This window comes from Spermophilus citellus, assembly GCF_964194105.1.
Source record: "Spermophilus citellus genome assembly, chromosome: 3".
NCBI classification, from domain to species: domain Eukaryota; kingdom Metazoa; phylum Chordata; class Mammalia; order Rodentia; family Sciuridae; genus Spermophilus; species Spermophilus citellus.
The window spans coordinates 79,053,818-79,081,612 of NC_138184.1; the positions used below are offsets into that span (position 1 = coordinate 79,053,818).

Sequence of the window (27,795 nt, forward strand, 5' to 3'; positions counted from 1 at the left end):
TATGTGCCTCATATATGTACCTAGGGTAATGATGTCCATCTCATTCCACCATCTTTCCTGCCCCCATGTCCCTGCCCTTCTCTTCCCTTCTCTTTGCCAAATCACTCACAGTCCCCTGCCCTACATTGTGGATCAGCATCCACTCATCAGAGAGAATGTTTGGCCTTTGTTTGTGGTGCTGAGGATTGAACCCAGGGCCTTATGCATGTAAGGCAAGCACTCTACCAATCAAGCTATTTCCCCAGCCTACATTTGGCCTTTGGAAAAACTCCCCATTATTTTTAAAGTTCTTTTTTTTACATTGTTATAAATATGTGTCTTTTGAAGAACTAATTACATTGACATTCCTTTTAGTATCTTTTTTTTAAAATCGATTATTAATGTTATGTTATACATGTTCATTGTGTAGAAAATTCTTTCTCTTTTTTCTTTTAGTCCTGGGGATTGAACCTAGGGCCTTGTGCATGCTAGGCAAGTGCTCCATCATTGAGCTTCATCTCCAATTCTTTTTTTTTTTTTTTGATACTGGGTTGAACCCAGGGTGCATTGAGCCTATCCCCAGCCATTTTTTAAAAATATTTTATTTTGAAACAGGGTCTTGCTAATTTGATTAGGGCCTCACTAAATTGCTGAGACTGGCCTTGGATTTGTGCTCCTCTTGCGTCAGCCTCCTGAGTTGCTAGGATTACAGGCACACACCATATGAAACGGCCTTCTTTACTTCTGATAACATTCCTCTCTGGAAGTTTACCTGGTCTGTTATTAACAAAAACACTTAAATTTAACTTTCCTTTCCCTTCCTTCTCTTCATCTCTTCTTCCTCCCTTCCTGATATTCAATTTGATAAAATAGTTGATTGGCGCATCTGCAGTGGTGACTTCAGCCTGGACTCCTGGATCAACCCAGATGGGCATAATCTGTTCAACAATCTTGGGAGGATTCGCAGTGAGTTGCTTGCGATCCTCATCTGGAAACAATCCCGTGTCTTAGAACCATTACCACAGTTTTCTTCTGGTGACTCTCACTCAAGTGATTCTCACTTGGAAGTTCTTTTTCCTTTGCACTTCTGATCAAATCAGCTCGCACATTCTCCAGGGCTCTTGCCTTAAAGCTGGCGGAGTAATTCCTGTTCTGTGACTTGCTACCTGTGGTTCCATGGTGCTTTCCAAAGCCTTGGCTGTGACATGGCTTCCTGACCAGCTTGTTTCTGGATGAGAGCAAACCAGTTGAGAATCAGGAACAGGCGAGGCTAGCCTGGAGCTCTGCAGCAGCTGCCCTTCATCTTCCTCAAGAGGTCACTTTGACATTTAAAAAGTTTTTTTTTTTTAATTTTTATTTATTTTTTGTAGCACTTGGGATTGAACCCAGGGGTGCTCTCCCACTGAGCTACATCCTCAGCCCTTTTTATTTTTTATTTTGAGACAAGGTTTCACAAAGTTGTTGAGGCTGGCTTTGAACTTGTGATCCTCCAGCCTCAGCCTCCCAAGGCGAGTGCCACCATGCCCAGCTAGTCTACCATCTTGCCATTTGTTTTCCGTTTGTGCCATCTGTAGTTTTTCCTTCTTTCCTGGCTTCTTTTGGATTCATTGGGTATTTTTCAGGATTCCATTTACCTATTCTCTTGGCTTATTTAGCTGTTTACTTCATTTATTTAATTATTTTAGTGGTTGCTCTTAGTTTGTAGGTTTAATTTATCACAGCCTCCCTTCAAATCGTATTATACCATTTCACATATAAGAATGTCATAATAGTAAATTTCCATTTTTCCTTCCTCTTTTGTATTGTTGTTGTCTTTTACTTCTACATGTATTACAAGTCTCACTTTCTGTTTTAACCTTTTATATTTATCCTCAAATTTACTGTCTTGCATTTTTTTATTCCTTTGTAAAAAGGACTTTTAAAATATTCTTTTAGTTGTAGTTGGACACAATACCTTTATTTTATTTTATTTTTTTTAATGTGGTGCTGAGGATCGAACCCAGGCCCTTGCATGTTCCAAGCAAGCGCTCTACTACTGAGCCACAACCCCAGCCACAAAGAATGTTTTGAAGTCTAAAGAAATTAAAGTATGCTGTGTACAGTAGCATATACTTATAGTTCCAACTATTGGAGATGCTAAGTTAGGAGCCCAGAAATTTGGGACTACCTTGGGCAACTTAACATAGTAAGACCTCATGTCAAAGCAAGAAAGAAAAGAAACTTAAAAAAAAAAAAGTCTGGGGGTGTAGTTCTGTGGTAGAATGTGTTTAGCATATATGAGCACCCCAAAATAAATAATTAAAAATAAATGAATAGCAACATAAAAAGTCTAAAGAAATTAACAGAAATGTTGGGGTGACATTACTTTTTCCTCTTCTCCCTTGTGATAGTTCTTGTAAAAATGTATCTTCTTCCTTGGCTAGCTTCCCTGCCCACGGAGGCCCCCCTGAGCCTCACTAATCGGTGCAGTTTTGTGGTTCAGATGCAGTCATGATAATCAGCGATGCTATCAGCGTCTCTGGGCTGCAGAGCCCATGGTGGGTGTTGCTAACACATTCCAGCAGTGCAGGTTTCACAGATTCTGCACATTCCAGCTCACATCTTCTGCGTCCTCTGCTCCATGGGGAGAGATGTGACCACATCCCCAGGATGCTGGGGCTGCCACTCTCTCTTCCTTCTTGTCCTGTCACTTGGTAATGCTCCCCTCTTCCTTCTTGAGTACCAAGCTAAGGTGCTGCCCAGTGCCAGCCCCTGACTCTGCCTGGTGCCCACATTCCCTCCCATTGTCTCATTCCTATGCATTGAGCCCACCTCATAGTTCCCCTCCCCCACCACAAAGGAAGCCAGGCAGGCCACACAGCGAGTTTAAACCTTAAGTGCCCACAAGGGACTGCACTCTGGCACAAAGTCTTGTGTAGTATTCCTTTGATTTCTTTTTCTTTTCTTTTTTTCTTTCTTTTTTCTTTTTAAGAGTAGGGGTGGTGCTGGTTGGAGGGGGAGGTGGTAACTAGATCACAGTAAATAGGACATTTCCTGGGATGGAAGAGAAGGAAGACCTAGGCCATATGGTCTGTGTTACTCTCCTGCTTTGTGCTTTGCCTGTACTGAGTGCTCATGGAGGACCAGGAGGTGGCAGGAACTGAAGCAGGGAGGCAGACCTCTGCAGCAGATGGCTTGGGAGCAGTCATCAATTCATTTATTCATTACATGGAGCACCTATTCTGTGCTAGGCTTTGGGAGATGAAGACAAGCATTGCTCCCTGCCCTTGGTGGACTGGTTAGTGCTGTGGCAGGCACCAATTTGGCATACAGTTGATACCAGTTTGGAAGTGCATGATGATCTGGGAACTCAAAGGAGAAGGGCCTCAAATTCTGTGTGGGGAATGAGGTTCAGGAAAGACTTCCTGGAGGAAATGGTACCAAGATTTGGGCCCCCCAGCATAAAATTAACACATTCCTTTTTTTCTGTTTTATTTTTGCGGTACTGGGGATTAAACCCAGGCCTTTGCACCTGCTAGGCAAGTGCTCTGCCACTGAGCCACATCCCGAGCCCTCCTTACTTTTTTTTTTTTTTGAGACACAGTCCCACTAAGTTGCCAGGGACCTTGCTAAATTGCTGAGGTTGGCCTCAAACTTGTAATCCTCTTACTTTAACCTGCTGAGTAGCTGGGATTTGGCTTTCTTTCTTTCTTTCTTTCTTTCTTTTTTTTTTTTGGAAGGCAAAGTAGGCCCTTTGTATTGTGGTGTTACAGAAGAGAAACTGAGCTATATGAGTTTCAATGAATAAGTAAGAACTCAGCCTGCTAAAGAAGACAGTAGTTTTGGGAGAGGCTTAGAGGTAGGAGGCACACATGTATACATGTATATATGTGCATGCTGTGATTTCATACCCTGCTTCTTCCTAATTGGATTTTTCAAGTGACTCAAACAGCCTGGACCATAAAGCCAAGGATAGTCATTGATCTTTGCTTCCTCTGTAGAATGACCTTTGTTATGGCAGTTTAGATGGGGCTAGGACTTTGGTGCATCTCTTATCCTCCAGTGTGTAAAGTCTTTCAGCTCAGCTGGACTGGGGCCCTAAGCCAGTTCTGAAGGGCATTTCCATGAGAACTTGGGGCCTGAGATTGTGCCCTGGGCTGTTGGCCCCAGCGGTGAACTGTGCGCTCATGTGGCAGGAAGGACCTGGCTCCTCTGATAATGTGCTCGGCCTTTCTCCTCTCTTCCTGGAGAAGGACTGTCAGATAGGGCTAGCTTTGTGTGTAGGTACCGAGGCTGGCTTCAGAGTAGTTGGGAGGGGCAGAGGGTGGGTGGGAGCCCTGGCATTCCTGAGTACTCTGGGCATTTCTGGAGCAGGCCATGTGCATCCTCTGGAACTTTCCCCAAGGCTGGCAGATGACTTATTTTCAAGAGAGGGGCAACCAGAGTGAACACCATGTCATTTTGCAATTTGCTCTTCCTGGTCCCCTGAGAGATTCAGGTGAAGATTCAGGCCAGGTGAAGAAAGGCCTTTGGGCCCCCCTCAGGTTGCCCTGTGAATTTTCCTGTCCTTGATCTGACTCTGACTTCTGTCCTGGCTGTCTTCCTCACTCTGACCCCTCCCAGGGACCTTCTTCCCCTGGGCCCTGCTCCCCTCCAGTCTTCCTTGTCTCATCTGATGGCTGTTCCATCCTCCTGCAGGAAACAAATGTGGGAGACATCCTGTACTCCTCCCTCTTGCTCCACATTCACTCAGTTACCGGGTCTCATTGGTTTTACCTTGTTGCATTTAGAACATTGCAACTCTTGGTCTTCCTCCAGCTGAGCTCTGCCTCCCTCCCCTCCCTCCCTCTCTGCACACACTGGCTGTCTGAGTGATGTAAAAGGCAGGCCTGGTCCTGCATTCCCTTGCTGACTGCCCTCTGTGGATTGTCCTTGTAAGTCCAGGCTCCAGCAGGCCCTGGGCCCTCAACTGCCCTCCATCAAGCTGGGACTTGCACTCTGAGCTTCTCTCCCCTCTCTTTAGGCTGTTTCCTAGGCTGTTTCTCACCTTTGCCTGAAAAGCCCTTCCTTCCATTTCCCTCAAGTCCTCTACTGACCCCTTTGTGCTTCCTACCTTAATAGTCTCCCAGTATTTAGTGTGCCTGCCTTGGGGACAGACGCTGTATCTTTGTGTTTTCTGTGCTTGACATGTGTTTGTGGACATCAGTGGGGCCACCATTAAAGGTGAGGCAGCCCCCAGAGAGAGGGATGGAAGGACTTGTGCTTCCTGAACTTTGGTGGACTTGCTGGAGTGGAGTGCCTGCTGCCTGGGCCATTGAGCAGACAGATCCATTCGGGAAATTCTAGTCACTTGGGATTGAAGTGAAGATGAGGCAGTTTCAGCCCCAGACGATCAGACTTGTCTTGAAAGGACCAAGCAGTGAGTTCCAAGGGACAGGGCTGGCACTGTTAGCTCTGATCTAGGGCAGTGATTTCCCCTTGTGGATTCCCATTCCCTTTGGACTGTCACTATAGGAAGCCCCCTTCCCAGAGTAATGTAATAGGGATGCATACACAATATTTTTTATGTGTCATTTCAGGTAGTTCACTGATCCCCCAAAAGTCATCCAGGGATGCCAGGTTCAGACCTCTGGTGTAAGATTTAATTCCTTTCCTGGAGGGCTCTTCTTCTTTGAGATGGAAAGGGAAGAAAGGAGAGTAGGGAATTTTTTTGCTCTGGGGTGGGGAGCCGAACTGAGTCAGCAGAGGAAGGCTGGAGTGCCGGGCCAGGTGCAGGTGGGTGGGTACTCCTCATACGACACTCAGGCATGTCGATGGCTCTCCATAGGCTGGACCCTGCGTCGTTGGGAGCTGTTTGTTGGGAGTGCTGTGGGGCTGAGAGGTTGGCCTTTGGGCCAGACTCCTGGGAAGATGAGCAGTACCTTTCTTTGTGTTGGTCTTGTACTCTGAGCTCCCTACACCCTGAGCATAGGGGCCTCTGGAAACTCCCACTTGGCAACCCTTTGAACTTGGAGATGACTTTGAAGCCAGGGAGAGAGATTGAAGTTTTGGTTGGGTCCTGAAAGCCTCTCAGGTTTTTAACCAGACTCCTTGTAACAGACACCAATGGTCTGGTCCCAGTTCTTTCACAAGTGGAGCTGGGGCAGTGCGGGAGAATTGAGTTGCCCAGCTGATACCTTTCAGAGCCCCCTCGATGCTGTTGCTCAAGGCTTCTAGTACTGGGCACTCTCATACCTGCTCAGGTGGGGCAGTCAGGGATGTCAGCTTTGTGGGTGGGACACTCAATTCCCATCTGTCACCTGGCCTCGCCTGGGGAGGCAGGCAATATGATCTATCTGGATTGTATGCTTTTGATATTCCAGACCTGCTTGTCATTATCTTATTTGTTCTTCCAGATGGGTTGAGTGAGGTTTGGGAATCCCGTAATTGCCATGATATAAGGGGCTGCTAATAAACAGTCAACAGATGAGGAAAGAGCTCAGAGGTGTTGTGCTAGCAAGTGCTAGAGCTGGGACTTGAACCTAAGTTGTTGAGCAACAAAACCCATGCTACATTTGTTGTAAACTCATATACCTGCTGAGGCTGGGCAGGTGATGTGAATGCATGAAGTAGGCAAAAAAAGGAAAAAGAACTAGATTTCATGCTGCATCCAGAGAAGGCAGCCATTATTAATAATTACCCTGAAGGAAAGTAGACCAGTGGAGGGTGTCTCAACTTCTGTTGGGGTTATATCCCAAAAATGCATCATAAGTTGAAAATATTTTAAGTTGAAAATGTACTCCCCTTCTCTTCAGTCCTGGGGATTGAACCCAGGGGTGCTCTCCCACTGAGCTATACCCCCAGCTCTTTATGTTTTTTATTTTGAGACAGGGTCTTGCTTAAGTTGCCTAGACTGGCTTTGAACTTGCGATCCTCCTGCCTTAGCTTTCTGAGTTATAGGGATTACAGGTGTGCCTGGTCAAAAATTCCAGGCTTAATACACATAACCTGCTGAATATTGTTGCTTAGCAACACAGTACACAGTAGAGTGTCAGTTATTCCCCCTTGTCATAGTGTGGCTCATTGTCACTGGCCAGCCATCTCCAAAGCATATGGTACCACATGTAACCAGCCTAGGAAGAGATCAAAATTTAAAATCTGAAGTATTTTATTTATTTATTTATTTATTTATTTTTAAGTTTTCGGCGGACACAACATCTTTGTTTGTATGTGGTGCTGAGGATCGAACCCGGGTCGCACGCATGCCAGGCGAGCGCACTACCGCTTGAGCCACATTCCCAGTCCCTGAAGTATGTTTTTTGCTGAGTGTGTACTGCTTTCCTATCATTGGAAAGTTGAAAAATTGTAAGTGAAATCACTATATGTCAGGGACCATCTGTATTGCCAGCTCTTTTGGCTCCTCCAAAGAAGCTAGGATTCTTGGTTTTCACGTGAAGTCTCTCAGTTTCTTCAGATTAACTCAGCTTTCTTAAAAAGTACAAACACATCAGTCAGGAGTTTCACCTGCAGGCTTCAGACTGGGGTCTCTGCCTCCCTTTGCTCCCTTCCCCAGGCTCTGCTCCTTCTAGAATCCTTTCCAGAAGGAGAATAGTCAAAGAGTTTATCTCTCAAAGAGGTCTTGAAGTCTTTTTAGCCCAGCCCTTAGGCATTTATGATTCCTATTTCACGAAAAAGACAAGCAGGCCCAGAGAAGAGAGGAACTGTAGTGTTGGGCAGCAGGACTGCATTCCAGACTCTCTGTCAGTTGGAGCAGTCTAGGCTTGGGCTTCAAGCTCTGCTCTGCCCACCCACCAGCTCCTTGGGCTCCTGTTTTTCCTGCCCCAAAGGCCACAGGGATTTCCTGCTGTCTGTTACCCTACATTGAGCTGCCTTTCACTCTAAGGGTAGCATAGTCCCTGGAATTTTTACTCAGAGGGACTGGACACAAAGTGTTGTGGCTTCTGTTTGTGCCTCGGTTTGAAATTCATCTTTTTCATGTGGAAATAGGAGTCCTTGTTCATAGTCAGGGAGATTTGACAGTTCTCAATAGCCTGACTCTGACCTCTCAGATGTGGGGCCAGGCACCTCTCACCAAGGGATGATATCCATAGAGTAAGGCATAGTTTGGAGCACACCAGGGAGGGGTGGAAGAGGACAGAAACTTCTACACTTTATTTTTATTTTTGAGACAGGGTCTTCCTAAGTTACTGGCGCTGGCCTCAAGTTTTCAATCCTCCTGCCTCAGCCTTTTGGGTTGCTGGGATTACAGACATGCGCCACCACACCCAGCCAAAACTTCTACACTTTGTTTATTAATTTTTAAGTGAAATTTTTAAAATATATTTTTTTAGTTCTAGATGGACACAATACCTTTATTATATTTATTTTTACGTGGTGCTAAGGTTTGAACCCAGTGTTTCACATGTGCCAGGGAGGCGCTCTACCACTGAGCTACAACCCCAGCCCCCAAACTTCTACACTTTAAAAAGCAGAAACAAGTTGCATCAAAAAGGGTAGTTGTGGGATAGGCACTTTCTGATGTGACCATTTCCTGTCTGGACGTGAAGATGGGTGGAGATGAGGCAGCCCCAGCTGAGTTTTGTTCCAGCAGAGGATACCTATTTAAACATGAGGGTTCTTGATTTGCATATAGTTGTGAAGGACCAGAAGCAGAGCATTTCTTATCTAATCTGTCCTTGGGAAGTCTAACCCAGGAGCAACTAGGACAGCTGTGCCCCTATGGATGGCACAGAGCAGGAACTGTGGGTTCAAGTGCTCCAGATTTATGTGGCCTGGCCCTTCCTCAGAGTGACCTTCTGCTTCATACCTCAGTGAGAGAGAAATCCTTACAAACATGGCAAAATCCAGCACATGGGACTAGTGGTGTGAATGGTCTACCTGAATAGTGGCCCTGATCTGCCCTCAGTGTTGCTTCTGTTAGAAGACATTCTCTACAACTCAAAATCCAACTTCCAAACAACTTTTGGAATGCTCCATATGCGTACATTGGTGACTTCCTATGCGCTGTTTTTAGGTATTACAGTCGGACGCTGCTGTTGCCATCTGTCTTGGCTCTGCTCGATTGGTTCCCCAGAGCCCCTGAGTGTCTCCTGAGATAAAATCCAAATCAGGAGTGGAGTGGATCCCTCCCATCCTGGCCCCAGTCTATCTCCTGGTGTAGCCAGCTGGATTGGACATGCCAAGCCAGGTGGAAGTCCTAGAACCTTCTCTGCCTCTTGAGCCCCAGGGCACGGACTCCTTTGCTCAGTTCAAGCATGAGGCCTGGGGACTATTTGACTTGAGGTCTCAGCTCTGGGTTTGGTGGGCTTGTTGCAGGCTGACTTCAGGGTTTTATTTTTATTTTTTTAATTTATTTTTTATTTTTTGTTTTAAAGAGAGAGTGAGAGAGAGGGGAGAGAGAGAGAGAATTTTTAATATTTATTTTTAGTTCTCGGCGGACACAACATCTTTGTTGGTATGTGGTGCTGAGGATCGAACCCGGGCCGCACGCATGCCAGGCGAGCGCGCTACTGCTTGAGCCACATCCCCAGCCCACTTCAGGGTTTTATTTTGGTTCTGTTCCCACTGTGTCATTCCCTGTATATTGATGTCCCTACATATGAGTGCTGTACCAAAAATGAGACCCCGGAGATTCCTGGGTGTGTTTTGTTTCAGGAAAAACTGTTTTCCCTATTCCAATTGTGGTTTTCCAGTGTGACTCTTCAGCTTCCATCTGCTTCCTCCCTGTCCAGGAAGAGGCAGATTTCCCAGTGCAGAGAGTCAGCAAGGATCCCAGCTTCCAGCTAAATTGGCCTTGCCCTCTTCAGGACACTAGCTGGAGGTATCCTTCTTTGTAGATCAGTGTCATCATCCCACTAGGGCCTCATATTGGGTCAGGCCTGCTACCTATGAGCAAGTTTGGGAAGCATGGGGGTGGGGGACTGTGATGACTTAGAACTTCTGTGCGTGGGATGGGACCTTATTCAGGAGGTGACAACTATCTGTGGTGACACCAGCTGTCAAGGGGCTCCAGCATTTCCTGGAGCCCTGAAAGTAGCAGATGGCTTCCAAATCTTGTGAGACCAAAAAGATCCAGGGCTGAATGGTATAAATGGCTTCTAGGGAAGCCAAAGTGTCATTGAGGGTCAACTGGGGGTGCACCCAGGGGGCAGCTGGCTGGCTGGCTCTTTTCCTCCCCCCTCTTCTTTTCAGAGCTCCTGACTATCTGAAATAGTGTTTTCAATCCTATGAATGACTCCTGGGGTGTGTTCAGGGTTCTGCACACTCTCCAGTTTTCTCTCAAGAAAGCTCGTTGGAAGACGTGGGTGGGGCTGACCGTCATGGAGTCATCTTGAACCCACTTCAGTTGACTTTCTCAAAGTAAAAGCAAATCAGTTGCACGTGTCAATGTTTGATGATTATTAGTCAAGGGTGGGTGGTGGCACATCTTATGACTGATGGACTACGCATCAGACTTGAGAATCAGGGGCCAAGAATAGCCCTTAGCTCAGGCCTGTTTCTCCAGTGTGCTCGTGTCGACTGCATCCTCTAGGCCTGAGACGCAGGGCAGGCAGGAACAGCATTCACAGTGGAAGAAACCTGGAACCGCTTGCTTTTTTTGTTCTGTAGAGTAAGTGCTTGGGGGAGGCCCTGGGTTGTCCACTGGAGGAACATCTAGGTTCTCTGTGGCTTGGGGAGTCCAGGCCAGCTGCTTCCATCTCGCTTTCAGTTGGCTGGTTTGGTGTGTACAGTGGAGTCCTGTCTCCCGATGCTTCTTGAGCTACCTCTTTGAGACCACACATCAGTGCCTGAGGCAGCCCCGTCTGGCATCAAGGTACTCAGATGGCAGCAGCAGCACTGTGCCTAGAGTGCAGGAAGGAAACGCTCCTGCACGACAGCCTGGTACGGCAGAAAGTCTAGCTGGAGTGAGGAGTCTTTCTACCTCTTCTGAATTCTTGCATTCCCTGTGCCATCCCTAGGGACTGTCAGTAGCTCAGAACCTTGCCTGGGGTGGAAGGTGAGGAAGAGGAGAGGGAAGGAGACACTGTGGTGTCTATACAATGGCTCACTTTCTTGGATTCCTCCAGGGGCTTGGGGGACTGATGCTGTGGAAGTGGGGAGTGCTGACAGCAGAATGAGGGACAGCTGCTGTGCAGCTCCTCCTCTGTTTGTGGGGTGTCCTGGGATGGACTTTGTGAATAGGCAGAGCTGTCCTTGGGGGAACCCTGCCTGCCTGGAGGGTGCACTCCTCAGCTCTGGTCCTCTGTTCCTCATCTGTGAAATGTCATGAGGTGGGGCTCCTTGTGGATGCCCACGGAGGGAGGGTTATTTCCCTTTTGCCCTCTGTCCCTCCTCCTGAACTTCTTTCTGCCCCATCGCCCTGTCTTTGCTTCCTCTGTGACATGCTGCTGGGTTCAGAACTCCTTGGCAGAGGCAAAGGCTTCTTTCTCCTGGGCCTGTTCCCCTGGGAACTTCCGTGGGGCTTGGGCAGCTTCTTCTATTGTCTCCACTCTGGGTTCTAAGCTACGGGATCTTGGGGAGCTGTGCCTTCCTGGCAGGGCGAGTGCTAAAGCCCTGCAGCTTCTCTGTCTTGCCTCTGCCCTTGCTAGGCAGCAAGTTGGAGGCTTCTGGGCTCAACTAATGTTCTCTGAGAAGGACTTGGAATGAACCCCAGGCACAGAGGGGTGAGGTCAGTGGTTTGCTCAGCAAGAAGGCCTGAGCTGGTGACGACCTGTCACAGCTCCCAGGATCCCTGGCCACAGTCCCTGGCTCCAACTCCTCCCCCTCCCGTCCTCAGGGAGATGAAAATCAGTGATGTGGATTTATTTACTGAGTGTCTCCTCTGTGTCAGAGTGGGAGGCTCACATTTATTTTATCCCCAGCCCATCATACTTTTTCATCTATTACTCACCACGTGCTCTGTGAGGTGTTTGAATAAACTAAAGCCCGGAATGGTCAAGTCAGCTCTCATCAGGCGAGCGAGTGGTGGATTTGAAGCCATCTGCCTCTCTTGGGATGCTCGTTCTTTTCACTGTACCACACTGCCAGGCGGGTGGGATACCAGAAGGGTATATAAAAAGCTCTGTGACTGTCCCAGCCCCCACGGCTACCAGTGCAGCCAAATCTGCAGTATGGACAGGGGTAGCTTTATGTGCAGACAGTCGGGGCTTTGTGGTGCTGTGTAAAACGGTCCACCAAAGTCCCCAAGTGCATGTGCAAAAAGTCTCTTTGAAGCCTCTATCAGTTTTACAATCTCACTTCCATTTTGTATTTGGCTTTAAAATATAACATTGCTTGTTTTAATTTAAGATAGTGATTTGAGTTTCTTGCTTCTGTGTAAATCTGACCTTCAGAAGGTGTTCTGGGTTTATCCTGAGATGACTTACTGTGGGCCTGACCTCCCACTGTCCCCTGGAGGTGCGGACATCTTGGGTAAAAAATGGAGGTGCCGGTAAGTATTGAGGATAGGGGTCATGGCTGAGGAAAGGGAAAGGAGAGCCTGGTTTGAGAGGCAGGTCACAATGATGGGGCCTGAGCAGGGAGTGAAGGCTCAAGAACAGATTGTCAACCCCAGGTTGCACATTTGCTCTATGTAGGCAAAGAACCACTAATAGAATGAGCCTGCTCTCTGTATCTGTGGGTCTCGCACCTGCAGATTCACCCAACTGCAGATTGAAAATATTAAAAAACAGGCCCGCTGCTCTGGTACGCACACACCTGTAATCCCAGCTACTCAGGAGGTCGAGGCAGGAGGATTGCTAGTTTGAGGTCAACCTCAGCAATTAGTGAGACCCTTTCTTTAAAAAAGGAACAGGGAAGGGGGGAAATGTAGGTCAGTTGGAGAGTCCCTGCCCAAGTTCAAACCCCTGTGCTGAAAAAAAATAAAATTTTGAAATTGCATCTGTACTAAACATGTACAGACTTTTTCCTTGTCATTATTCCCTAAACCATACAGTATAATAATTATCTACAAAGTATTTACATTGTATTAGGTAGTTTAGAGATGATTTAAAGTATATGGGAAAGCCCGATATGTTGTCATATATGACTGTAGTCCCAGCTACTTGGGAGGCTGAGGCAGGAGGATCACAAGTTCAAGGCTAGCCTGGGCAACAGAGTGAAACCCCATCTCAAAAACTCATTAAGTATATGGGAGGGTGTGTACAGGTTATATGCAAATACTGCCATTTTGTATAAGGAACTTGAGCCTCTGTGGAGTTGGTATCCAGGGACTGTATTGTTGACTGCCCCTTGCTCAGCGCACAGTCTTTCCAGCTCTCTCTGAGAGGCCTACCAGGGTGTCCATGCTGTGGGATCCTGGAGGGGGAAGGAAGTGCCTGCTCACAGGGGGGCGTGCAGTCTAATAGGAAACTGAAGTGTGGGGCACACACAAAAAAGGTGCATTTCCAAAAATCAAATGGGTGGTGTCTGTGAGAAGGGACAGAGTAAAAAAAAAAAAAAAAAAATCCAGAGTGGGGTCTGCGAGTGAGTTGGGAAGAGGGACTGAGTCCATGTCATTGGCTGCAGCTGATGGAAAGAAAGGGAGGTTCATGTTAAATGGAGAGAGGCCCCGTGAAGGAAATTAATGCCACATCGGGACCAGGACATGTGGGAACTAAAAGAGGAGTGAACTGTTCAGGGTACTTTGGAAAGAAGAACCTGGGAAATCGAGGAAGTAAGGGCCGGTTCAGAAAATAATTGATTGCTTGAGAAAAGGGAAGTATGGGCCTGGTCTCTGGTCCTCTTGGGCTGTGTTCATTAGTCAGAATTTGACTAGCAAAAGAGTGGGTAACTAGTGCCCCGAAAGCCATAAACATCACAAAAGGCCTCATCCCAGGAACAGGCAAACTTTTGAACTTTTTGTTCGGGTCTCTGTGGGGTGGGTGATGACTCACTCCTCAGCCCCTCCTAACCTCTGTTGGTGATTAGCAGGGGGAGAGGCCCCTGGAGCTGCCCTGCTCTGCAACAGACCTACTTGCCTGGAAGCACAACAAATTGCAGGAAGGGACTGGAGTGAATCTGAAACTGCTGAGGACATTTCCAGCACATGAGTCTCCTGGGCTCGAGGCCGTCTGACTTTTTTTGTGTATGAATATATTTTACCCATTGAAGGAACAGTGGGATGGGCCTTTTGTGAGGCCCTAGACTTGACCTTAAAAGGTCCTGCGTCTCCGGGAGACCTGAAGAGGTGGATGAAATCTATGAAGGAAATGTGTCCTTGGTGTTCTGAGACCTCTGGGGAGGGAGTGGCTCTGAGAGAGGGACTGTGATCGTGGCTGTGAGGATGAGTTCTTTAAGGGAGGAGAATCCACTACTCTGCCATCCTGGACTGTGTGGCTGAGCCTCTAGCTGTGGAAGGCATGTGGATGTACTCAGAGTCGGAACGGGCCTCCTCCACCTCTTCTCACCTGCTGCTGCTTAACGACCTGGAGCCCAGTCTGATAGGAAGCCCCTGCAGCCAGGCACCTGGTATGTGGGCCCTGCAAGGGTGCTATGTGTTTGATGCAGGCGGGACCTGGCACAGTTGGGCTTCTGCCTGGAGCTCAGGGTGACCTCTTGAGTTGCCTTTCAGCCTTTATTCTCTCTTTTTTTTTTTTTTAATTTTTTTTTTGAGAGAGAGAGAGAGAGAGAGAGAGAGAAAATTTTTTAATATTTATTTATTTTTTTTAGTTATTGGCGGACACAACATCCTTGTTTGTATGTGGCGCTGAGGATCGAACCCGGGCCGCACGCATGCCAGGCGAGCGCGCTACCGTTTGAGCCACATCTCCAGCCCCCTTTATTCTCTCTTGTTACCTGTGCCCTGTGACCTTGGGCACAAGCCAGGTACCCAATGAAGAAAGTGAACCTGTCTGTACACTCATCTTGTGTCAACCTCTGCAAGGGCCTGTCAGCAGGCAGGAAACCAGCCTCTGGCACTGAGGAAGTCAGGAAGGAACCGCCTTATTCAGACAAACAGGCCCCCCACACCCCACTGGCAGATTGGAAAACTCTCTGGCCTTTTCCCCTCATTTCCTGTGTGTCACCCCCAGCCCACACTTCCTACAGGGCTGAGAGTAAAATGGCAGTTCCTGTTGAGTGAGGCATGAGTCAGCGAAGGAGACTTGGTGGCTGAGTCTTTATAACCTGCAGGCATGGCTATTAAATATTTAAATGACACTATGGTATTGATTGGCTTCTCATCCATTCCCTGAGGGAGAACAGTTCCTGTCTGGGGTTCAGATAATAGCAGTATCTTGGATTTAGACAAACTCCCAAAGAGCTCACAAGTGCTATATAAATCCCACCCATAATGATGTCCCTTCCTCAGAGCTTGCTACCAGGAATGGGGATATTTTACAGAGAGGGAAGACATCCAGAGAGGTTATCCAGTACACTGATGGGCACTCAGTAGGTTGGGCCTGGAGCATGGCACCCTGGCTTCTGCTTGGCCCTGGCTATTTTCCCTGTCCACTCCTCCTTCTCCATATTCCTGCTCTTCACAGTCCCTCTGTCACTCAACCATTCATTATTCTTGCTGCTGGGGATAAAGCATCAAGTAAGGTAGACAAGGTCCCTGCTCGCTGGAGTTTAATTCTTGGAAAGGAGACGTTTGACAAGAACCCAAATTGGCAGGGAGGGCTCCTCCTGGAGATTTTAGTTCCTAATCAGTGTCCAGGCCCTAGGTCCCTGGACTGGGTGGGGGCAGAGCCGATCTGGCCTAATTGTGGATTGGCCCTTACTGGCCACAGATCTGCCTTTCCTCTGAGGACAGGACGGTTATCAGGATAAATATACCCAGCTCCCCATTCCTAGGGTGTTACTCACAGAGTAAAAGCACCCTCCTGCGGATTAGATTACTGCTCTAACTGCTCATGTGCTCTGGGATGTGGGAGGGGATAGGGACTTGGGGCCAGGGGAGGGGGAAGACCTGCCTTCCTGCTCTCCTTCCTAATCTGGAAGAGTCTCACCAAAGGGGATGAGGGTCTGTGTAGCTGTAAGGGGGCCCATCAGATCTGTGATATCTGAAGCCACCAAGACTGCCCAGGTGGTCAGCAGGGAGCCTGAATCCTCCCTTGCTCAGACCGAGGGGGTCTAAGGCTGGCTTCTCTAATCTCCTCAGGGTGGGCATTTGCAGAGCTGGTGCTATCTGTCTGGAAGTCCGGGTTTCACCTGATAGGAGGACAGGTATAGACGGTGGCCTAGGACTATTGGGACCACCCTTTAGCTGTGGCGGCCCTGTGCTACCTTTGTCAGGAACTAAAGAAGGACATTCACCCCTCCTTCCTCTTGTCATTTCCTAAGGAAGCTGGTCTAGGCCCTGCCTGGGGCCATGGAAGCTGAGTTAAACTGACCTGTGGAAAGAATGTGTTCAAGGCTTGTGCTTGCTGTGGCCTCTCAGCCAGGCCCTAGGTAACAGGCATGGTAGGGTTGGGTAGGCATTCCTGGTGGCCAGACACCATCTCTCTTCTGGAGCTACTGGGGCTACTATTGGAGGAGTGGCAGGGTGAGTCAGGTGGGCCAGGTGGCAAGGGCCCAGGAAGGGCCACCTTCAAACCCTAGGAAGGGATGAGAAAGCTGGCTCAGTGCCCCACATTTACCTGTCTCAGCTGTGGGCTCAAGGGTAAGATCTGGCAGGAGGCTTTTGGCCAGAATGGTGCCCTTCCTGCTGGTTCAGCACTATATTGTGGCGTCCTTTACCCTCAGGGGTAGGAGAGGGTGGAAGGTGCTTTCTCTTTCTAGGGCTGAACATTTATTTCTCTAGGAGAGAGCTCCAGTCTGCTTCCTGCGGCCCACTTACTGACAGTGTGCTGTTTCAAACCCCGTGCTAAGTAGGTGCTTTATGTCTGTTTTCTTGTTTAATCTTAATCCTGTGAGTAAAATGGTGGCATTCCTATGGGGCAGGCAAGGAAACCAAGGCACCAGAACCTGGAGTGACCTACCCAAGTAGTTCAGCTACTGAGCAGAACTGTAGCTCGGAATCCTTCTGTGCAAGCTAATAACTTCTAGTGTCCTTAGAGCCTGGAGGGGAGAGTGGAATAGCTGTGGCTCCTCCTCCCTCTCACACACCATCCTGGATGGACCTTTCTCTCTCTCTCTTGGCACCTGTCCAGCTCCAGTCCTCCGGTCTTGACAGACTTTATCACATACTAAGATATCGTGGCTGGTCCTGGTGTAGAGAAAGCCCAGCTTGTGAAAGAACCCTGACTTTTTTTTCTTTGCTTTGCCTGGGGGTGGAGTGGAAAGGTTCATTGATTTATATTTTCTCTCTCTCTCTTTCCTTCTGGGAATTGAACTCAGAGCTTTCTGTATGCTAAGCAGGAGCTCTACTACTGAGCTCCACCCCATTGATCCTCTTTAACCCATTACTGAGTGCTGCCTGTCAATGGGTCAGCCTGGGTATTTAAAGGGTAGTCTGAGGCTCATGCCTATGTTGGGGGTATGAGGGGACCCCTGGTTTCCTCCACCCTGTGCCCGTGGGCTGGTATGGAAACTTGAGGTGCACTGTACCATCATTTGCCTAGGAATGCTAGCGGACTGGCTCCCTCCTTAGGTGGGGGGGGGGGGGCAGGGATGCGTGCATCTTCACCCTCTCGGGGCTGCAGACCTGTAGGCTTCCACCCAGTCCTAAGGATTACAGCTGATCTCCAAGGATTACAGCTGATCTCCGTGGCCCAGGGAATGGCCTCTTCCTCTTGGTCTGGCCCCTTGTGCACTATGCCCATCTTGCCACCAGCTCTGGTCAGCCTCCTGGCTCAAAGCCACTGCTGCTCCAAGCTGTTGCTTGGACCAGGCATGGCCATGGGTTGAAATGGGGTACTTGCAGCATTACATTTTCAGAGAGACCCCTAGAAGTGAGAGAGTATGTCCCTTTGGGCCACATTGCGTATCACCCTTGGGTTGTACCTTCAAATGATAGTGTGTTCCAGGCATGGTCCTGGAGTCTTGGTATCCTGGCCACCTGGTGCTGCTTCTGGTAGCTTGCTGCCCCTCCAGCTCAACCGTCATATCTTGTACCAAGATTGAAACTTTGGGCTGGAGTTGTTGCTCAGTGGTGGAGCACTTGCCTCGTCGAAAGTGTGAGGCATGAGGCACAGAGTTTGATCCTAGCACCACATAAAAACAAATAAAGGGGGTTGGGGATATAGCTCACATGCACAAGGCCCTGGGTTCAATCCCTAGCACCAAAAAAACAAACAAAGGCATTGAGTCCATACACAACTAAAAAAAAAAAAAAAAAAAAAAAACCGGATTGAAACTTCAGCACACTCCTTCCTGGGGCTTCCCTGACTAGGCTCAATTTGCAAATTCTGTTGATTGCAGGTTACCTTTGGTTACTTGCCCAATGGCAGGAAGACAGTGGGCCAGTGCTGCCCTCTGGTGGTAGCAGTTGATGGTCTGCATCCCTTCCTAGTCGGACCTAGTCGGACCTTTGCCCTTGGCCAGTGGGGCCTTTACACCCATCCTACCACCAAACACACAGATTGCATGGTCTCACTCACTGATCTTGGCTTTCCTCTTCTGAGAATTCAAATGTCAGGGTGTGTTTTCATTGACCCAGAGAGGCAAAAAGACTGCAGATCCCAGGGTGGTTTCCTCCAAAAAGAAGATAAAGCCACCTCAGGTGGCTTCCTCCCTCAGGGTGACTTGAGTCAAGATGGTCTCAGGCCTGGACCCAGCAACTTAGTGGAGTGATGCTGAGGAATTTTGAGGTCTCCCATAGCTTAAATGAGGACCCCATAACTGCTTCCAGCCAGGGCATTTGGAACGTGTCCGTCAGTATGTGGGAAGGGAGGGTATGTTGCTGGTCTTTCAGGGTTCTAGTAGTCTTTGAGGAGGGGCCCCCTGCCTTTCCTTAGGGTACGGATAGGCGGAATGTCTGAGGCTGCCATTCAGTGTTTAGAGCTGAGCCAAAGGCTGTCGCTATAGCCAGGCATAGTGGTGTATGTTTGTACTCCCAGCTGTGCCTGAGGGTTGCTTCAGTCCGGGAGTTTGAAGCCTCCTAGCTAGTTAGGGTGACAGTGAAGCCCTGTATCAAAAAACAAAAAACAAACAAACAAAAAAAAAAAACAGCAAAAAATGTTGTAGCTATAGCTCAAATTTTGGGGAACCCCCTGGGATGGGGGTTTACCTACAAGTGGATTCCTTTGTGTGCTCTTGGCCTGTTTACTCAAGCCAGGGGAGGAGTTCACTGAGCTGGCAAGGAGACTTTGGCCCTTAACCATTTTGCAGCCTGTGGAGAAATAGTGGGCATCTGTAGCCGTCAGAATCCAAAGTCAACCTCAGAATCTACGCCTTGGCCCTTTCTGTATTTCTGAACCCTTTCCTTGAGTGGTTTGTGAGGTTTGTGGGTTTTGGAAGACAGTGACACCAGGCCCTATCCAGGTCACAGGTGAGGACTAAGGTGGAGAAAGAGAAGGATGTCACACCAGAGACCCTGTGGCTTGCATAGGTTCCTGCTGGGGTTCCTCACTCAGGCAGACACAGGTTTGGAGAAAACTGGAAGACAGTGTGCCTTCTCCCTGACAGCTACACGTACTACATTTTGAATGTTAGTGGATTACTGTATTTTCCTCCTCAAAGTTGTGTTTTCATGTCTTGCCCAGCAAAGACTTGCGGGGATAAGTCAGTACTTTGCCTCCTATCCTTCTTGGAGGAAGATCTTTTTCTGGATTACATAAAGCAAATAAGATCTGCCCATGTACTATAGCATTAACTATCCCAATAAACTCCATACAGACACTGCTTACCAAGGAGACTGAGGCTTAGAGAAGCCCAGCATGAATATAGTAGATGGAGGAGCTGGAACTTGAACTCAGGTCTGGTTCAGCCCCTCTAGTGTTCTCTTGTCTCTGTACCCAAGGACTGCACCCTTCAAGCAACAGTCTGACCAACATAGGCATCTTTGTTGAAACCTTAAACCAGAATCCAGTCCATAAACCAATAAGCCAGACTTACAGTCATCCCATGTGGCTTTGGTGAGGGGCAGTAGACTCGGATTCAGATGTTGACCACGGAAGGTAGAACATTTGTCTCCCATTGAGTGTCTGGAGCCCAAGAGACCTGAGTTCAAAGACCAGTGTTGTCACCTCAGCCAGCTTTGGCAGTGGGGGACATGACTGCCTCTGAACCCTGGTTTTGCTGTCTGTGTCAGTGTCATTATAAGGAGGAAGGCAGGTAACACAGATGAAGCCCTGGCCCTGCTGGGCTTTCAGGATTGTGGCTGCTCCTGCCAACCGTCCTAGGGCTGCACTTGTCTGCTCTGGAGAGCCCACTGTGGGGTTTCCCAGCTGTGCCCATGATGAAGAAAAAGGGGCCCTGTCCCTGCTGGGTTGGGCCTGGAGGAAATGGGGACACAGTGGGAACCCAAGGCAGCAGTGTGGCCCTGGAGACTGGTGGTTCCTTTTCTGCTTATCTAGATACATAGCAACTCCTGGTTCCGGTTTGCTGGAGACCAAAAGCCGAACCTCTCCCAAAGAGCCTGGAGTGGGAGAGGGCAGTGGGAACTGGTCTTCCTTTGAAGTAGGCGACCAGGACCCAGGCTCTTGGACCCTGGAACAGGCTTCCCCTCTGACCATCTGGACAAGAGCCTGGAGTAGGTGTGGCCAACTTACAGTGGGTGGGTGACCAGAGCAGACAGCTGGGACAAGGTGTGGCGCCACAGACCTGGGTGAGGGCCTTACTTCCCTCTTCTCTTCAGGGAAGTGGGGCTAGAGATGAGAGCAGATAGGAAGGATCAGGCTGGTAGCCTTCAAATCTTGGGCTTCTGACATTCAGGAAGTTATACCACAACATGGCATCGTTTTTTTTGGTCACAGCAGTGCAGGCTGGGTATTTGGGTTTGGGGCTTCTGCGGAGTCACAGGCTTTGTTACCTGAGGTACTGGCTTTGTTGCTGGGGCAGATCCCTCCGCCTCTCCAAGCCCACCTTCCTCAGCTGGATAGGGAAGATCAGAATTTCAACCTTTTGGGTTATTAGGAGGATTAACTGGGACCATGTATGCAAACACCAGCCCTGTGCCTGTTGGTAGTAAATGGCAAAAAAATGCAGCCATTGCTTTTTTGATACCAATTATCCTGAGGGCCAGGAATCAAGCAGTTCACCATGGAGCTCAGGGTGAGCAAGTCCAGGAGCATGGCAGGAATGAGGGTGTGGCATCTGGAGCTGGCCCGTCCAGACTATGGGCCTGTCAAGGGTCCCAGGAGTGTGTGGTGGGGGGATAAGGTGAGAAGGTCAGCAGTTCCCATCCCCACCCCTCCTGTCGGCTGCCAGGAGAATGGACGCTTACACTTGAGGGCTGATTCGGCTCCTCCTGTTAAAAGCAAAGTAGTGGGGCCCTGGAGCCTCTGGGGCCAGGCTGCTTGCCAGATTCCTACAGAAACAACCAGCCGAGAAGCTTACCAGGAGGTGGGGACCACTGCACTGACTTTGTACCACCCCCTGTGTCCCCACACACCTTACCCCACAGCCTGGAGCCTCAGGAGGATCTTAGAACTTGGGGTTCTGCTTCTATGTGATCAGGAGGGCAGGTACTGCTTAGTGTCCCCTCCCACCCGTGGGCTAGGAAGCATAAGCTCTTGGAAGTTCACTGAGGGCCTGGCGCTGCGCAGGGGCCCCTCCCCATGACGTGGGGCCCCTCCTGTCCATTCTCTGCGTTGCTCTGCAGAGTCAGAGTTCCAGGAAGGCATTTCTCACACCAGCCAGCGGCACAGTCCTGTGGGGAGGAACGCAGAGCCAGGTGCCCGACATCCAGAGGTAGGAGAGCCCTAGGGAGCAGCCCCGAGTGAGCTCCAGAGCACCTTCCGTCTTGCCTTGGGGAGAAGAGGACAGCTTTGGGAGCCTGTTCTTGGCCAGGCTCTTGGGCTGGCAGCTTCCTCTCCTGAGGCTGGTCATCTCTCCCCTGGGTGGGGCCGATGCCCAGAAGTCATTAACTCTTGAGGTGTAGGCAGGCAGGTGCCTTATTCTCACCTGCCCCTGGTGCCTTCTCTTTGCAGACGCCCTGCTGGCAGACTTGGAGTCCACCACCTCCCACATCTCCAAGCGGCCTGTGTTTTTGTCCGAGGAGCCCCCCTACTCCTACCCAACTGGAAACCACACCTACCAGGAGATTGCAGTGCCACCCCCTGTCCCTCCACCCCCATCAAGCGAGGCCCTCAATGGCACAATCCTTGACCCCTTAGACCAGTGGCAGTCCAGTGGCTCCCGACTCATTCATCAGCAGGTAAGGAGGGGACAGGACCTGGGAAATCCCCAAGCCCTGGGGGCAAAAGGATCTTATCTATCAGAGGCTTGGGGAGCCAGTGGAGGAATGGATCAGGGGACTTGCCTGTCCCCTGGCAGACACTGCTTATCCCACCCACCACGTGAGGGGGTCAGTGACCAAGTATTAATCACCAGTGTCCCAGTCAGAGTGTGGAAATTCCCTGGTGAGACTGACTGTGAGCAGGAGCCACCTGGGGGTGACTCGAGCTCCTCCTGTCCCCCATTCTTTCCTTCCCCTTGGGAGAGTTCTCTGAGCACTTTTATTCTCGTAGCCTCCATCCCCATCACCTGTGTACGGCTCCAGTGCCAAAACTTCCGGTGCCTCCAACCCCCAGGACGGTGTTGGTTCTCCGTGCTCACGAGCAAGTGAGGAGGAGCACGTCTACAGGTACAGCCTCATCCCCCCCCAGGCGTCCTTCTTCCTGCTCCGAAATTCTGGGAAGCCCTCCCGCCCTGGGCTAGAGGCAGCTGAGGCTGGGGATCAGGCATGGCAACTGACTCTCAGAGGGTGCTGCCTCCAGCGTCATTGGTTTAGTCTACCGAGGGCCCCAAGGCTCCTGGCCAGTTCATATGCCTGTTAATTGGCCTGTCCACCTTGTCACTAACATCTCCATGTAGCGGATGGGCTGGACTGTCACAGCGTTCCCTTGTGGTAGAGGAACTGAAGCAAGACTTCCTTCCTCCTCCCTCCTTACCACATCCCTTCCCTAGTCTCTGTCGTCTTGCTTTGTTTCCCCTCCACTCTATGCTCCGGAGAATCCAGGGAGTGCCAGTGCCCGGCCGCGGAGCAGCGCTCACCGTCTTCTTCCCTTTGCTCTCAAAGCTTCCCCAACAAGCAGAAGTCAGCCGAGCCTTCACCCACTGTAATGAGCTCCTCCCTGGGCAGCAACCTTTCTGAACTTGACCGTCTGCTGTTAGAACTGAATGCTGTGCAGCATAATTCTCCAGGCTTCCCTGCAGGTAGGATTGGTTCCCCAGGCCCGTCTGCTGCCTCTGGATCCTCAGAGGGCTCAAGGGATAAGCGACCTTTTTCTTTCCTTCTCTCTAAGAGGAGACCAACACAAGCCCTCCACTCCCGGGGGCCCTGAGTCCTCACTATGGCATCCCAGAGAACAACAGTCCTGTGGGAGTCAAAGCTGGGCCCCTGACAAAAGAGAAGCCCAAGCGGAACGGGGGCCGGGGCCTGGAGGACGTTCGGCCTAGTGTGGAGAGTCTCTTGGATGAACTGGAGAGCTCTGTGCCCAGCCCTGTGTGAGTATCCACTGGACTCTCCCCACGCTGGGGCAGATCTTCCTCAGCCTGTCCCTGGGCTCTGTGTTGTGTTGTTTAGCCCTGGTGTCACCCATCCCCTTAAGTGCCTGTTGTTTGCCAGACCCTGAGAGTACAGTGGTGAGTCGTGTGGACATCATTTCTGTCTTCAACTGGCCACTGTCCATCAGAAAAGGCGGACATTGTACACACAGAGGCCACCTACAATTTAGTGACTGTTAGCACAGACTTCAGAGTTGTCGACAGGGTTTTAAGTCGTGATTCTGCCAGTTACTGTGTGTCAGCTCTCAAGCCTTAGTTTCCCCATCTGTAAAATGGGATAAGTGGTTGTGGGTTAATGGGGCTAAGACTATAAGACTATGTTACCAGAGCTGAGACCAATAATACACATAAAGTCCGTGGAATGGTTTCTGGCTCATCGTGTGTAATACTTGTGACAAGTACTTAATAACATTAACTCTTATTAGTGTTAGGCTGTCGTACTCTCACATCTGTGTACGAACTCTGTCTTTTCCCAAGTCAGCTCACCTCAGTGCTGTCCCCTAGCCGACAGCCCTCTCCCCGTAGTGGGTCCCCAGGAAAGACTGGGCACTGGTGCTCTTTCCCTGAGCTTGAGGTTTTTGGGACTCCAGAGTCAGAGCTGAGGTGTTGACACAGTTCCCTGTGAAGCTTGGGGCTGGCCTCTGGGCTCCCCACTGACACCATGCCTGCCCTGCAGCCCGGCCATCACTGTGAACCAGGGCGAGATGAGCAGCCCACAGAGAGTCACCTCCAGCCAGCAGCAGACGCGCATCTCGGCCTCCTCTGCCACCAGGGAGCTGGACGAGCTGATGGCCTCGCTGTCAGATTTTAAGGTGCCCTGTAGCCCCTCTGTCTTCCATGCTTTCTGTCCTTCTCTTCCTTTACCTCAGTGTGAGTAGCTGGACCTTGGTCCCTCAGTGTTTGGGTGCCTTGTCCAAATATGACTCTGAGATATTCTGGCCTTGCCAGGGCAGCAGGATTTGGGGAAGGGAAGCGAGACGGAATGTGGGACTGAGCTGCAGAGCAGCAGAGAGGCACTCCGCTGGGACATTCCTTCCTCCTTGGGTACTCTCAGCCACCCAGGTTGAGGGGATCAGGAGGCCAGGACTGGGACAAAGGGCCCTGTGTTGATGGCTGCTCTCAGTGGGGGAGGGTGTGTTCTGCTGGGCCATGTGGGACTCAGGATCCCATGCCTGAGAGGTCACTTGCGCTGGAGCCTCATCTCCCACGCTAGTTGTCCTCAACACATCCTCTTTCTTTCTGCTTCTGGCAATTGAATTCACAGGCCTCCCTTGCCAGCCTCCTTCCACCCTTCCCTGTCCCTCCAGGGCCAGGCCACTGGGCCTCAGAGTTCCCACGAATCCTGCGTGTGGGAAACCTAACCTGCCAGGCTGGGCTGGTCCTGCAGGACTTGGCCCTGCCCCTCTCCGGGGCCTCCCCATCCTGCGAGCCCGTGATGTTTTATTTAGAGGATGCAGTGCCTTGATGGGGATTGATATTGACAGAACTCTCCAGTAACTGCTGACTTTGCTTCCACATAGGTCAGCTGGAGACCTTGGGGGCTGGGTGTAGCGGGTATGGGAAGGGTCAGTGCATTCCTGGCCTAATGTTACCTCCTCGTCCTTTGTCTGGGGGCTACCCTGGAGGATGGGAGTTCACTGGGCTGATGGTTGCACCTGGCCTTGTGAGTCTTGGGTGCCATAGTTCTGAGCAGCCAGAGAGAGGCAGTAAGCTGGGTTCAGGCACTGGCCTGAGGGAGCCCTGCCCTGGTGCCCTTAAGGCTGTCACTGCTTTCTGAGATGGTCTGTGTCCCTAGGCCCGGTGAAGAGAAGCTCAGCCGCTGGTGCTTGGTGGTGCTCTTAGTGCAAGGACTTGGGGACGTTAGGCAAGCTGGGATTGTCTAGGAAGGATAGGGCTAAGAGTTGAGCCACCATCTGAGGAGGACTGAGCAGGCTGCCAGAGGCTGACCCTGCCTTGGTTTGTGCCTGAGGCTGATCTCCGTGGCCACCTGTCCCCTTGTGATGCACCTCATCTTACCCACTGTGGGTGGCCCTGTGGGTATGGCATCAAGGCTGCTTTCTGCTGGCCTGGGTTTCTTGAAGGCCAAGCAGGATATGAAGCCCGGGAAAGTTTTTTGGGGGGCTCTGAGTCTTCAAGGGTCACCCCTGTGCTTCACCTTTGCACCTGGGTCAGTATAGATGGGGGGGTCTCTGAGCCCTAAGTCCAACTCAACCCTTGATGCAACTGTCCTTCCTCGCCTCACCCCAGCTTGCTCTTTCTTTTCTCCCCTCTCCCTGTCTCTCTCCTCCAGACCACTTCCTCTGCTGTGGCCCTGCGCTCCCTGGGGCTGCCCTGCCCAGCTCCATCCCCACTCCACACCGCTCCTCCTCCTTCTCCTCCCCTGCCTTCTGTACTCCTGCCATCCACCTCTAAACCCACCCCTCAAGGCCAACACCACACCCCAGAAGTTCTCTGCACTGAAGAAAATAGACAGGGTCTTCCACCTCCTGTGGCCCCCAGCTGGCTTGACTTGGCTGGCTTCAGGGTGACACGTGACACCTGCAACTCAAGCTCTCCCTCTGTGGAGGGTCCTCCGGGGTCATTTTGTGCAGAGAGCCAGGATGGAGTTAGGAAGGACCTGCTGAACCCTATGAGTGAGCCTTCTAGGGCTCCCCTCTGCCGTACTCCATCCCCTGCTTGGAGCACAGGGTCCCAGGAGCCTGGAGGTCCCTGGGGGCCCCCAGCTAACACTTTGTGTTCAGAGGCAGCTGAGATTGCCACTTGGGAATGGCCATGGGCTTTGGAGGTATCCAGGACTGAAGCTCCCCGTGGAGCTGCTTGCGACTCTCAGGAGCCACCTGTGGTGGCCGTGGACCGTCAGGCCGTCTTCCCAGATACCTGGACTCTCACAGAGGACTATGGCCAGCAGAAGGGGAGATCCAGGCCAGAGCCAAGGGTGCTGGGAAGCAGCTGCTCTGCCCCGGTTCACAAGGAGCAGTTAAATGGAGAGATGCCCCACAGGGGAACCCTGAGGGAGCCAACCCAGGACCCTGAGACCCCAAGGAGCCCTGAGGGCACCACTGAAGCTGTTTCCAAGGCCAGGAAGGATCAGCTGGAGCTTCCGCATGCCATGGTCACGGGCACAGCCAACACTACGGAGAGGATTTCCACCTCTGGCCAGGCAGGCACTGGCTCGCGCAGCTACTTAGGCATGGCCCTCAGCAGCTCTGAGTGTGGGCCGCTCCTTGCTAACTGCATGCAGCCTGCTACTCCACATGTGTCTGCCTGGGCAGCAGATGCTGAGGTGCTGTGGCCTGTGACCCTGACCACCAGTGCTTGGCAGTGGGTCTTGTGGGACCAACAGAGCCCTGCTGGACCCTGACTTTCCTCATAGTGAGGACCCACTTCTTGCTTATTTAAGACTTTTCCCTTTGGTTGAGCTGCCCTTGACATTCTGATGTGCAGAATGGTTGAAAGCTGGACTTCAGAACCACGTAGACCTAAATGCAAACCATATTGTGGCCAATGGTTGCTACCTATGTGACCTTGGGCAGCCACCCTGTGCTTCAGTTTTCTCTCTCTCTCAACCCCCGCCCTTTTGTGGATGTGTGGTACTAGGGATGGGACCCAGAGGCACTTTACTTCTGAGCTATATCCCCAGTCCTTTTTAATTTTTATTTTGAGAAAGGGTCTCAGTTTCTGAAGCTGGCCTTGAACCTGTGATCCTCCTGTCTTAGCCTCCTTAGTTGCTGGGATTGCAGGCATGCACCACCATGCCTGGCTTGTTTTCTTATCTTTAGGATGGGGTAATAATAAGACAGCTTTCCATCAAGGTTGTCCAGAGGATTGAATGAGAAAATTCTTGGAAAGTATGTAGAAGTAGCACAAGCCATTGCTGCCGTTACTGTAGTTGTTATTTATTCCTGCTTAATTAAAACTGTATGTCCTTTCCCAAAACAAAACAACAGAAGAGCCGCCCCCCAAAACCCAAAACAAAACAAAAACTACTAACAAGTAAGTAATAAAGTAAGCACGAAAGAAAACTAATTAAGAGATTTACTGAAAAGGAAAGCCTGCATTTTTCTATTGTAAATCAAAAAGAAAAAGCCTTAAAGCCTGTCAAGAGCGTTTGCTTACATCCTTTCAATTCTCTGATAACCTGTAAGTGAAGCCAAGAAAACACTGTTACCCCATTTTAAAGATGGAGAGACGGAGGTCCCTGGAAGTTAAGGGTCTTACCCAAGGTCAGAGGCCCACTTGGAGGTAAATGCTGGGCCAGAAGGTTCTCCTGGGGCCTCTACTCCTGAGCCCACCCCATCTGCCTCC

General features: G+C 50.3%; 1 protein-coding gene across 4 annotated transcripts in view; it reads left to right on the forward strand.

The window, feature by feature from the left end:
- The window catches only part of PXN (paxillin), a 48,054-nt gene that overhangs the window by 14,112 nt on the left and 6,147 nt on the right, over nt 1–27,795 (forward strand). For 2 of the 4 annotated variants that reach the window (XM_081283933.1, XM_081283934.1), the window contains exons 2-7: nt 21,912–22,138; nt 22,452–22,567; nt 23,003–23,139; nt 23,229–23,430; nt 24,167–24,302; nt 25,781–26,650. In XM_081283933.1, coding sequence (XP_081140059.1) covers nt 21,912–22,138; nt 22,452–22,567; nt 23,003–23,139; nt 23,229–23,430; nt 24,167–24,302; nt 25,781–26,650 — 1,688 coding nt within the window. The remainder of the gene's footprint in view (nt 1–21,911; nt 22,139–22,451; nt 22,568–23,002; nt 23,140–23,228; nt 23,431–24,166; nt 24,303–25,780; nt 26,651–27,795) is intronic. The other 2 variants (XM_081283935.1, XM_081283936.1) reach the window with 1 other exon arrangement.